We start from the raw sequence: 12,866 nt of genomic DNA on the forward strand, positions 1-12,866 counted from the left end.
TGTTGAGACTGGCCTATTAAGTACTCCAACTATATGAAATATAGGCACATCTCGTTCATTCCTACCTTCGTCGTATGACGGCCTATAATAGCATAGCCAAACTACACTTGCGACTAGCACGGGGCAACAGGAACGCAGTGCTGATGCTATAGCTGTCAACTCTGATACCACTAACTCTTGCTTCACGACGTGTGTCACGATTAGATCCTTCTATGTCCTTTCCAGGCCGCTGTACGTGGCCCTGCCCATCGAATTTAGCACTGAAGCCGAGTTTAGTCTCAAGAACGACTCCTCCACTATCTTATGTTAGCATGCATATCTGTTATCCAAGCCGATTTCGATGAACTGACTTGAAGTGAAAAGACCTATGGGAATTTCGAATCTCCCACCTCGACCAAAGATATTTAAGACAAGCGGAAATGAAGCATGAAGTGAGAAAGAGAAAGAGCGTAAGGGCCCGATTATTTTCACACGGGGCTCTGAAGTGGTGGGCATCATACGCACCCGGCAGCTTGGAGTTTCTGGGCTCAACTGGCAGAGTTCTGGTATTTGCTGTACCCGATCATTGCTTCAACGTCAATAACATCTCGGACGAATTCTCCAAAGCCCATATTCTAGTATCTCCTCACCTTGAAGTATCCCACACATATCGTCTCTTGAACGGCCATACTATCCGCTCCAACGAGACTGCCTATGCCAATCGGATGCTGCTGGCTGGTATCACTGCTACTTGGATGATCCTAGTCCTCTTTGCCGTGTCACACAATCTTATGCTCGATTGGTGGGAATTATGTGCGGTGCGTTGCAACCCGACATATGGATGAGGGGAACCGCCATCTCGTGGTCATGAGCGGGGAGAAGCGTACGTCAGAGACGAGAGAGGGGAGATGTAACGTGAGATGGCATCTCGTCTGTATATAAAACATCTAGATTGTGGCTATTTGGATCGATACTTGTTCGTTCATAGGGTTTGATTAGAGTAGGCATACTGCGATGGGCCAAAATGTATCTTCTTCATATCGTTTACATGCTCGCCTCAGTAGCAGAGGTCTGCTGCACCCTCTCCCCCAGTCGGACCATCTTGGAAAGGAACATCGATTGGTCCTTCTCCATTGTCGAATCCACCATGGCTCGCAAGACACCAGACAAGATCGGCGGCTGGGGATACATCTCTGGCCTCTACATGCTGGGTCAGTACCAGGTGTACAAGCGCACCGGCGACTCGCGATATCTCTCGTACATCCAAGAGTGGGCGGATCGCTTCGTTGATGACAGTGGCCACCTCAACAGCACCCTTGAGAGCCTCGATAGCATGCAGGCCGGCAACGTCCTCCTCTTTCTCCATAAAGAAACAGGGGAGCCAAAGTACAAGACAGCTGCTACCCTGATACGAGACCGCCTGAAGACGTACCCGCGCACCAAAGACGATGGCTTTGCGCACTTTGTCACGCGGGAGCACCAGCTCTGGGCGGACGGGGTCTTCATGGTCAACCCGTTCCTGGCTCGGTATGGCGCCGCGTATGACGAGAGCGACTACACTGACGACGAGACGACGCACCAGCTCATTGTGTACGGGAACCACTTGCAGGCCGTCAATGGACTTCTACAGCACGCCTACGACGAGGCAAGAGAGCAGGTCTGGGCGGACCCTGAGACGGGCCTGTCGGCGGAGCAGTGGTGTCGAGCAATGGGCTGGTACGGGATGGCCATGACGGATATTCTGGGGATAATCCCCCGGCATCATCCTAACCGGAGGCGTATACTCGACAAGCTGCGGAGGTTTGTAGCCGGGGTCAAGCGGTATCAGGATCCAGAGAGCGGGCGCTGGTTCCAGGTCGTTAATAAGGGCGACTTGGAGGATAACTGGACCGAGACATCGTGCTCGGCCATGTTCACCAATACCATTTCTACGGCACTGGACAAGGGGTATATCCAAGATCACCACGGCGAGTACCGAAAGGTCATGGAAAGGGGATATGCTGGTGTTATGGAAAGAGTCCAGAAGAACTCGGAAGGGTTGACGGATGTCCTTGAGATATGCGTGGGGACCGATGTTGGTGACCTCCAGTGGTATCTTGAAAGACCACGGGCTACCAACGATCAACACGGTCTTGGGGCAGTTCTCTTGATGATTGAGCAGGTCGCACACGGTTAACATGAATAGGACACAAATTGAAAGATTAGGCATTTGACTATTATATTCGATACGAAAACTATAGACTCCGTCCCATAAGAGTATCCGGATTGACATCCATGGTAGCGAGGACAATAGTCACACTCTCGCTGGAGGAAGAGATCTGTGCTGCGCCACAACATAGCCTCTAAAGCCCAGTGACACTGATACCATGAGTCACTTGGATACAATTAATATTTTAATTGTATCTGCTTTCGCGCCTCGAGGTCTCTCAAACATCAACATCACATCCCCACTGATATCTCACAAATGGCACATCAAGCCCACAACATCCCCTGGACGGTTCTCTCATCCAACCTCCGCTGGCGCCTCTCCAACCCTTGCAAGAATGATGCCACCGACTTCCACCTCCGCTTCAAGCCTGACCAGGGCAAGAAGCTGACATACTTTGCTAAGGCCTTTGAGCGCAACATCCACGACCATGCCGAGACAGAGCGTAGAAAGTACCCTGAGACGTACGAACCCCCTCAGCCCGACGAAGTCATCGTGAGCGACCGCGTGGCCTTGATGATTGCGCCGACCGTGCGCTGTTGGCGTGCGGCACATCGTCAATCAACAATCAACATTGCTAAAGACACTCCCGTCAACGCCCTGTGCCACCATATGGATACCAGACAGCGGTGCGAGTGCGCCGTGCCGTACGTGGAGCGGACAGGCCGGGCATTTGCGCGCCAGCTCAAGGACAGCATGTGCTATCAGTTTTTCAGGGAGGAAACGAACGCGGGCGCCTTTCTCAACGCCGAGATTGTCAAGACGCTGCTTCTCTACGGGGAGACGGATCCCATACTCCGGGTTTGTTCTCATCCCGACGTCGATCTGCGTAGGTGGTGGCGACTCCAAGAGTGCTACGACACAGATGCCTATCTCGGGTGGGACCACATTGCGAATATCGCCCTCGACGCATACATCCTGCTCAACGTCATCTACTGTTTCCCAGAGACGTGGGGTCCGACCCGTACGCGCGACAATGACTATCGTCGAGCTCGGAGCTACCAGTCCCTTATCTGGAGGCGCATCGAAGCCAACAGAACAACCGAGGTGGTGAATTACCCACACATGCAGTTCTTTGGGGTCGAGTACGACCAGAGCCGTACTACCGAAGTACTGCAAGACATAAGGGCATCCCGAAAGCCCAGGCCGCAGCCGCCTAGGGGCCGCGCAGGGCTGTACTGGACTGAGAAGGCTAAAACTCCTTTCGGGCACCTGCCACTCGAGGAGCTCCTGAGCGCCCTGGATGTTGCTCACGAACCTAGTCCACAAGATGACTCGCATGTACGGCGGATGTTGCGTGAGAAGGGCCTCCCGGTCGAGGTTGTGGACATGATCCTGAACATGGCGTCGTACCACGGGCAGCGTCGCCTACCGGTGGCTCACGACCCTTTCCACGCGGAGAACCGCGAGGAGCTGGGCAAGTACCTCACGTACTGCTGACAGCTCATTGTGCGGTGCGCAATGCTGGGAAAGGAGCTGTCTATGAAGATTGATTGGGAGACGTGTGTTTCCGAGGCTCTGGTAAGGCTATTTTCTTGCCCGTGCCGTAAGATGTGTTCGAGGGAGAGCCTGCCGGAAGACGAAGATGAAGACAACAACCGGCCTCACTGGGACTGGTCCCTCAGATTCATCTGAAGCCCATGTGTAAATGTAGTATTGGTAATTGGCAATACGGAGGTATAGACACATTAGATACAATCGAAAGCCCTGGCTCGTTCAACAATCTTGGGCAACCCCTCCCATGAACCCGACGACACATGTACACTCTGGAACCAAATCAGCATCACCAGAAACGGTCAATCAAGATCTTGGCCGAGGCACCGACGGCACCGGCAATCCCGCCGATGGCCGCTCCGGCCGCCGTCCCAAGCACAGGAACGGCGGAGCCGATCAGGGCCCCCACTACAGCTCCGGCGGCTGCTCCGGCCAGAACTCCGGTCCCCGCTGCCGCTCCGGCTCCGGCCGCCTCGCCGAGGACTCCCTGCATGGGCTCCTCCAGCACATCGGCCACATACGATCCGGCCAGCGCCCCGGTCGCCGCTCCCGATGTCGCCGCAGCCACCGCAGCAGTGGCCATCGTCGCCCCCCCTGCCAACAGGGTTGTCTTGGTCCCACCCCACTTCACGCCCATGCTAACAATATCCGCCGCGCCGCTGACCAGCCCCAGCCCGCTCATCAGCCGCTCGCCCTTGGACACCCCGACCGTCTCGCCGCCCTCCCCCGTCGTAGTCCCCGTCATGGCCGCGTGGGCTTCGCTAGATGCCGTGAGGCCAAAGGCGACGAGGCCGATGATGGAGAGCGGGCCGCCGACTTTCTTGGCTACCTTGACCGTGGTCATGAGAGCCTCCTCGGCCACGGGGCCGACAATCTTGGCCGCAGCGTTGAGCTCTCGGCGGGCCGCCTGCAGCATCGGGCTCGACTCGTGGATGATATCGATGCCCGCCATGAACTCCCTAGGCATGTGTTCGACGATTTTCGCAGTAAACGCCGCCGCCGCCTTACCCTCCATAGCCACGTTCTTCATGGTGATGCCAATCACCGATACAAGCTCCTCGCCCGTCCTTGCGATGTTCCCTGCTCTCGTCTCGGCCTGCTCCAGGAGGCCCATCCTAAAGTCCTTGAACACCTGCCGCCCTCTCTTGGTGTACTCCCCCGTCACCCTGAACATCTCCTTGATGCTGACGAGCTTGTGCTCCCCCGTGATCTCCCACTCGCGGAAGTACGTGTCCAGCCAGCTGGCGCCCTCCGGCCCTCCCCCCGGACCCGCAAGGAACCTCTCGAACCGGACGTGCCCAAGGTTGTACTTGGCCTGCAGATAGCGCGCAAAGTCCTGCGCCGACCGCATCCCGTAGACGCGGCCGAGGGCGCCCCTCGTCTGCGCCCATAGCTCGCGCGGGAGCTGCCGGGCTTCCTGGGCGATGCGCACGAGGTCCTTGCGCGACTCGAGGATCTCCTGCGTCCACCCGGTGGAGGGGTCGATGGGGGGACCGGAGGATGATCCGCCTGGGTCGGTGAGCATGACGGGGTTGGACTGTGCGTACTGGTACAGGTTTAGACCGTCTACTGCTCCCTTGGGGTCGGCTGATGTGAACCGGCCCAGCCAGGCTGCGTAGTAGCGAATTCCGAGGTGGTAGAGCCCGCTGTCGTCTAGCTCCTTGCCTAGGAAGCGATATCGTTTGGGGATCTCGGTCTGGTGGTGCGTGGATCTCAGAGATGACAGGCCGTACGGTGTGTATTCCTCGTAGGAGAGTATCTTGGCATCCTGATCTACCTCCATCGTCGCCGACCCCTGGTGGTTGGACAGCTGGTAGCGGTAGACGGTGGCGGGAGCGCGAGTGTCGGAGCCAATGGTCCTGTTATCGACCAGGAGCAGGCGTCGTCCAGACTCAGCTATCGTGAGGCTGTGAATCTCAGTCGTGGTCTCGCCAGTCCCGCTATATCTCCGGAAGACCTCAAAGGCGCCTCCGATGTAGACCGTCTCCTTTACAGGTACCACATTCCCACCGTCCAATGTCCTCTCTGTTACCTTGCGCACTCGCTGGCCCGTTGCATCGTAGCGGTAGCGTGTGGCCTCTCGACGGCTACCCTCAGACTTATCCGGCTGAGAAGATGAGGCCACCATACGGTCAGAGTAGTCGTACTCGAGCGACCCAACTGTGGGCATCCATGTCATGGACCCTGTCACCCCGGATGGGCCTTCATAGCGATATTCGTTGATATTCCTCCCCACATGCGTCCACGACAAGCGATTATTCTTCTCCCCTTCTAGTATCGCGCTCGACTCGTTGTATTCGTACAGTCGCGTCCAGGCTCTACTCTCAGACGGAGTCTCATGGCGCAGCGCTAAAATGTTTCCCTGCGTGTCGTACTCGTACTGCTCCTTGTATCGTGCTAGGGGTTTGTCGTCATTGACATGGTCGCCACTCGAATAGTCCCCGGAGCTGTTCCCTGGCCGGTTTCTCCCGTCCTTGGCCGCTGCCATTTGGCTGACATGTTCACGCCCCGTGGCCTCCACCAGCCGACACAGCGAGTCATACCAGAATGACTGTGATGGGTCGACACGCTGATTCCTAAACAGGACAGTCTGTCTCGCGTTGTCCTTGATGTTGGTAATATTCCCTGAGGCGTCGTACGTGTACCGTAGGTCTTGGAGTTTATCCACTCTTGGGCGCCGGCGCTTCCGCCTCTTAAGTAGACCTCGACTATCACTTCCCCCAGAGGAACCCGAGTCAGAGCTGGAGCTCGAGTTAGAGTGATGAAACAACCTACGCCGTGTGGAAACGATCCGTTTGGCCTTGAACGTCAACTCGTCATAGGAGACCCGCGTCTTGACACCGTTGCCTTGAAGTACGCAGGTGCGCTGGCCCTTGGCATTGTAGGAAACCCCCCCAATAACGACCTGCTTCTCTGTCGTGCCGCCAAGTGTAGTTGACACCGTCTGCGCCATCATCCGGTCGTTGTACGTATACTGTGTCTCGGTGCCATCTGGAAGAACCGTCTTTATCACCTTATTGAGGGCGTTGTGATACACCACCTCTTCATAGGTCGTCTCCTCAAGATCAACCTCGTCCCGCCAGTCAATAATCCCCCTGATACGCCTAGCCAGCTGCATTGTGCTTGCAAGGACATTCCCCTTGAAGTCGTATCTCGGCGTCCTCGACACCCCCGTCTGATCCACGGTCTCGACGATCCGCCCACGCGAGTTAGCCTCTTCACTCCGCGGCCGATCCTCTCCATACACCGTCCTCTCAATGAGATGCTCCCCATCTTGCAAGTTCCCGACGAACATCCCACACACTCTGCGCGCTCTGTCCAAGACAGGCTGGAAGACCTCGCCACGACCGTTCCACGTGCGAATTGCCGTCCCGCCAGTGTCCTTAAGTGTCCACTTGTCGCCGTTGTCCATGTGTTCTTCTCGGATCACTTCCCCACCAAAGTTGTAGCAAATCCTGCTGGCGGTTCTTCCCATGGTATCGACTACCTTGTACGGAAGGCCCATGACATCCACGTGGAATGCCTGTCTGACCGTCTCATCCTCCATAATGCCATTCCCCCTTTTACGATCCGGCCCTCCCCGGCGAAGAATCTCAAACTTGACACACTCCCTCCCCAGCGCATCGAAATATACCATCGACGGCGTCCTGGCATGCACAACACACGCCTTAGCAGCCCTCTCCTCCTCAACCCCCATCTGCCCCCCACTCCTCTGCGCATACCACGTCGGCATATACTCCTCCCTCCTCAACCTCCCCACATACCCCCCCACATCCTCATCCTCCGCCGGGTCCCCCACCAGCACCGTATCTGTCCTGTCCCAGCGCTGCACACCCCAGGGCGTCGTTACCACCTTGGTCCACGTGTGATCCGGGTTGATCACCGCGACGCCTCGCCCCAGCGCGTCGTACAGCATGATGGGCGACACGCCGTGGGTGGCCCGGTCCTGGAAGCCATGCGTGGATGAGAGGAAGGGCTCGTAGCTGCGCACAGGGCTGCCCTTATTGTTGTAGATAACCCATGAGCTGGTCAGCCAGCGGTCGTAGACCACTTCCTCCGGACTCTTCTCGACGTCGGTAATATTACTGTCAGTTATTAGAGGACCTGGCTCGCACTGCGCCTTAACCTGGATGGGCCGCCCTGTTCCATCGGCGTACGAGAAGCCCACAAAGACGCGAGAGAATTCTCCTCGAGCGAGTTCCGACTCGTGCGTCTCGCGTGTCATGCTCGATGACCAGTTGGGCTCTGGGTAGTCGAGGTGCTTAGTGCGGCAGTAGGCGTGTACGTCGTAGACGCTCCGCGACGTTGCCTTACCTAGTAGATCCGAGGCCGCTGCCCTCGGCATTCTATAGTAAGACTTGATCTCCTTGTCGTCCAGTTCGAGCTTGATACCATGGAGACTGTCCCCCCTGTTCTCTTCCGGCTTCCCCCTGGTCGCGCTGGCTACCACGTTGCCGAGGATATCAAACGCCACCTCAACCCTATTCCTATTAGCGTCCATGCGCAGAAATGCAGCCAAGAGACGATAGTCATGCCCCTTCCGCAGCAGCGGTTTCGCAGGATCTATATCCCGCTCGCCCACCGACATGATGTTGCCGTACGGATCGACCACGTCCTGCGCGAGGAGATTATACCGATCATATAAGAACTTTGTCTCGGCAGGCGCTGCGGGTGTATGCCACGGCGTGCGAGCCCTCCACAACACAAAGAAATTCTCCCTCGCGCACCGCAGCTCTTCCTCAGGGGAAGCCTCATGCTCGGGGGAGAAGAAGACGTCGCCACTGTTGGACCACCAGCCGTCCTCGCCGGGGAAGCGATGATACGCGCCCTCGTCCCTAAAAACGTTCTGTAATTCTGAGTTGCGTAGCTTGCCACCTGAGACGTAGAGCTGGGCCTGGGCATCGCTGAAGACGAGATCGTGGTTCTTGTGCGGCAGCATCAGGGGCTCAATGACACCCAGCGGGAGCGGGCCGGTGAGGTCGTCGCGGCGGTAAATAGACCGCGACTTTTTGGCCATGCGACGGTACAGTCTCGTCTTGGAGGGGTAGGGGCCGTCAAAGTTGTCAAAGGGGATGTCAAACTCCCCCAAAGTGAGCTCTGCAGCAGCTTGACGGGCTGCTTCAAACGGCACCCAGCAGGCAGTCCCACTTCTCTTGTGGGTGTTTGTGATTGAGAGGATGTTGATAACTTCGCAAAGACTAGACTCAGCAATGGCCGGCAAGACATACACCTCCTCCGTGTCAATCATGTTAGTATATGACGCCTCAACCAGCTTCGCATACGCCCGCCTCTGCCTCTCACGGTCCTCAGTTTTCAGCATCGGATTCGGATCGTCGTAGCGGCGCCCATAGTTAACAGCCAGCTGCCTAGTGATATTCCCAAAGAAGTCCGTCTCCAGGACCAGCGAGTGCTGGATTCGTGGATCGAGACGCATCCTGTCCCCAACACGGTACAGCTTCCGGTCGTAGAGTATCTCGAGAGATTCCTTGGCGTGGATCATGAAGACGGCGTGTTTGTTCTCGGGGATCAGGGGCTGCCGCTGCTCGATGACGTAGCTGGACTGGGTGGCCGAAACGGGAATGTCCTGCAGGGAAGTGCCGTCGAGGGAGTAGACTTCGGCTCTGAGGGGGGAGCCCTTGAGGGCCCGGAAGGCTTCCTGTCGTTCCTGGAGGTTGAGTGTGTGAGGAATGTCTTTTTCTCCATCTGGCATTCTAATGGACGTCGGGAGTTCCGTATCTGAGAGGTTAACATCGGCCAAATCTGGATGAAGACCGAGGTCTCGATAGTATTCGTGTCTGTAGTAGTCCGTCGCGCAGTGGCCATGGTGAAACTGCCCATTGTGATACCACGTCCGCGACAAGACAGGTGGGATATGCGACGCTTGATCGATATTGGTACATTTCTTCTGCTCCTTGTCGAGGTTAGAGTAGTGCTCCGTATCCCAGCTCTCCACGAAGCCAAACCCCCTAAACTCGCGCTCGACGCCATCAAAGTAGCCGTCGTGGTAGGCATAGCGCGTTGTGAACAAGTTACCACTGATACGGTCTATCGTCTCCGACTTCTCAACGCAGTGGACGGGAAAGGGCAGATGGGTCAGCCAGGGGCGGCCGGCCTTTTTGTCCCGGGCATAGAAGAGGCTCGAGCTCATGTAGGTCAGGTATGTCTCAATGCCCGTGTTGTTCTCTATCTTGACGAGCAGGTAGGGTCTTTGCTCCATCAGGTCGAGGTATCGAATCTGGCTACCTGAATCGCTGGGCAGCTTGGACGACCACACGAGGCAAGCCGTCCCCTTTCCTAGCAGGTCGACAACTTGGACATTAGACGTGGTGTTAACGGAGGGGAATCCATGGATTAGAGTACCCTCACTCCACCCGTTCCCAGAGAGATTTTGATAGATGACCGGTATGTGACCCCCAAGATACACAATATCTGTCGTACCGGAGCCGTCCACATCAGCCAGCCTCAGCAGCGACTGGTCAAAGAGCTCCCCATGGTCAAATGTGGGAGCATTCCGCATCGTGACCCTTCGCCCAAATTGACCATAGCCTAAACTTGGCCAGTAGCAGACCTCGTCGTTCCGGATCCTTACAATATCGGCTAGACCATCCCCTGACATATCAGCCACATACATGGCCTCAGCCCCATCCCAGAATACCAGCCTTGGAGGCCCGCTCTCAGCTGGAGGAGGCATAAACTCGGCATCTGTGAACCCAGATTTTCCGCAGCCGTAGTAAATGCTCAGCATATCGCCGTCCATGACCAGCACATCAGTCAGCCCATCGCCCGTCAGGTCCATCAACTTGACATTGCGGCCTCCCCAGGCAATATTGGGTAGCGTCTCAAAGGGCTGAAAGGTCTGCCAGCCATCATCCTCGTCCCAGTCATGACCGTAAAAGCCCGGTGCCCCCGGTCCGCTGAGCTTGACCAGATCTGCCTTGCCGCTACCGTCGAGGTCCATCCACGCTTCTGAATCGGCTGAGAAGACTAATGAGGGGACTTGGGGAAGTGTCTCGGCGGCGCCAAACTCCCCCTCGCCGTTGTTGGACACATACAGGAGTCCTCCGTTAGTCCGTGCTACGACGCCTGCCAGTCCTTGGCTGTCCAGATCAACGATCTGGTAGGCTGCGTCGTCAAATCCGATGGGCAGGTTGGACAGAGAGTCACCCTCGACGACCTGGGGCACATCAGAGGCCTGGGGCATGGAATACGTGAAATCAATAGGAGGGAGTGACGCTCGGTCATAGCCTCCTCCCTCTCTCCTGCGCCACGCCTCCTGTGTAAAAGATCTCACCACCGTCGTGATGGCCAAACCGGTGGTCTCATCCCGTTGCACCGGCTCATACTCAATATTCATCGCTGACACAACACAATCGCGCCCAATGCCCCGCTCATCTGGAAAATGGTGAAACATGAGCACGCGACTACACAGCCTGTACTGTCGGATCTCAAACCCTGCGCGCCGCGAGGAAAACGGGTCGGCTCGACTCGTCCAGGGACGGCACTCTACCGTCGTGGGAGCATTGCCGTCATGTTCTCCATAGTCCAGGACGACCTGGAAGAGCCAGTCTGTGCCGTCTTGGGCAAAGCTGGGGCTGACCCGAGACACGGTGTTGCCATACTTTATACACTTCAGATAACGATGAGCCGAACGCGACCTTTTCGTGCGATGCTGCTCGTCCACGGCGTCGACATCCACTTCATCATCATTCTCCGCTTTGTACTCGAAAACAATCAAGTTCCCCTTTTCGTCGTACGACCGCGAGGGCAGCCACTCAAACACGCGTCGAAGAGGGTCATCCGGGTCTGCAACCCTACAAGCTGCGCTGTCGCCGTAGATGGTGGTGCCATTATCAGGCGCCTTAACCTCCCAGTGCGTCTCGCCGGTATCGACGTCCGCCACCTTCCAGATGCGCTGAAACGATCCCTCGATGCGCGGTTGGTACGCCGTCACCTTGAACATGCGCTGTCCATCGCAGCGTAAGTGGACTTTGCGTCCACTGAGAGTCCGTCCACTCCATTCTAGCTCAGGGACCAGGTTCTCGGCCCCTGAAATCTGGAAGACATCCTCTTCCGCATCACAATCATCCCGATATCTTGGGATTCCCTTGTCTGTCTTGCGCCGGATCGACGACGTAGACAGTGACCAACCCATACCAAACGCCCCAGTCCCGCTCCCCGAGTCGTAAGACAGGGAGAGACTCGGGCCCGCACCACGACGCCCAGGGCTCGTAGGCACAGGCACCGACGTAGATCCAGTCCCCGTGGCCGGGTTGACGGAGAACTTCTCGCCCATACCGCGCAGGGATCCGCTGGCGCTGGGGAGGGAGACGGAGGGCAGCGTGTAGGGGGACTTGGTGAGGCCGGCTGCGCCTGGCTTCTTCTCGTCGGCCTTGGATGTGCCAAAGGGGGTTGCGGACTTTGCATCCGCTGCCGAAAGAGGCTCCTTGCCGTTGCTGGCGAGGTTGCCTGGTCTTCGGGCCATGGGGACGGTACCCCTGAGACCACTCTTGTCGTCCTTAGATGTTGAAAACATTGTGTTAATGTTGCCTATTGAGATATCCAATGGAGTTGATCAAGAAGGTGAAATAAAGGTATAGAAGCAACGGTGATCAACGTGACAATCCCTTGTCCTTGCCTGGGCCAGGCACATCCCACGAGATTCGGCGTGCCAAGGCACCAACAAGCTCTTTGATTAGGTATGTCGTACACTTCCACCCTCAGGACGATTCACGATTCACTAATTCCTATGATGGTTCGAGGAATGAACCTTTTCATCTACCGACGTGGCCGCCGATGCGCACACGGATCATCCCTCCAGTTGTCGTGGCGGTATCGTGGCCCAGGCTGTGCACCCACTGAGCAGGGGAATGCGGTGTAAGGGAGGATGCATCTGTACATCATAAGTACGGGGCCATTCAGAGTTTGTGCGTCGCTGGGGGGATGACATTCGTCTTTTATTCTCCGATCGTATCTAGATGCGACCACGGTAGAGTATAATAATCCAAGGTTTCGGCTTGCAACGGCGAGCTTGGCGGCTAGGATTACTATGGTTTAACCTTGCAGGTGACAGGTAATTATTCCTGTATGGCCCTCTAATTATAGAAGAGATAAAATCATACTCGCTCGGTGGCTTGGTTTCTATTAACGCCCAGGCCTACTACGCCATCTCTCGCTCGTATGTAAGTGG

The 12,866-nt window shown here is 56.6% G+C and overlaps 3 protein-coding genes across 3 annotated transcripts; 2 read left to right on the forward strand and 1 right to left on the reverse strand.

Annotated features, from left to right (window-relative positions):
* Nucleotides 1-1,003: 1,003 nt before the first annotated feature.
* ACO1O0_006022 (glycoside hydrolase family 88/105 protein) lies at nt 1,004-2,155 on the forward strand (the record flags this gene model as incomplete). Its single annotated transcript, XM_083195419.1, has 1 exon — nt 1,004-2,155. One exon carries the CDS (start codon nt 1,004-1,006, stop codon nt 2,153-2,155), a length of 1,152 nt encoding a protein of 383 aa, XP_083048435.1.
* Nucleotides 2,156-2,443: 288 nt separating this feature from the next.
* On the forward strand, nt 2,444-3,625 carry ACO1O0_006023 (uncharacterized protein; the record flags this gene model as incomplete). Its single annotated transcript, XM_083195420.1, has 1 exon — nt 2,444-3,625. The coding sequence occupies one exon, from the start codon at nt 2,444-2,446 to the stop codon at nt 3,623-3,625; it is 1,182 nt and encodes a 393-aa protein (XP_083048436.1).
* A 343-nt stretch (nt 3,626-3,968) lies between these two features.
* Nucleotides 3,969-12,212, reverse strand: ACO1O0_006024 (uncharacterized protein; the record flags this gene model as incomplete). Its single annotated transcript, XM_083195421.1, has 1 exon — nt 3,969-12,212. One exon carries the CDS (start codon nt 12,210-12,212, stop codon nt 3,969-3,971), a length of 8,244 nt encoding a protein of 2,747 aa, XP_083048437.1.
* Nucleotides 12,213-12,866: the final 654 nt, after the last annotated feature.

This window comes from Amphichorda felina, assembly GCF_050947745.1.
Source record: "Amphichorda felina strain 45539 chromosome Unknown scaffold_6, whole genome shotgun sequence".
Lineage (NCBI taxonomy): Eukaryota > Fungi > Ascomycota > Sordariomycetes > Hypocreales > Bionectriaceae > Amphichorda > Amphichorda felina.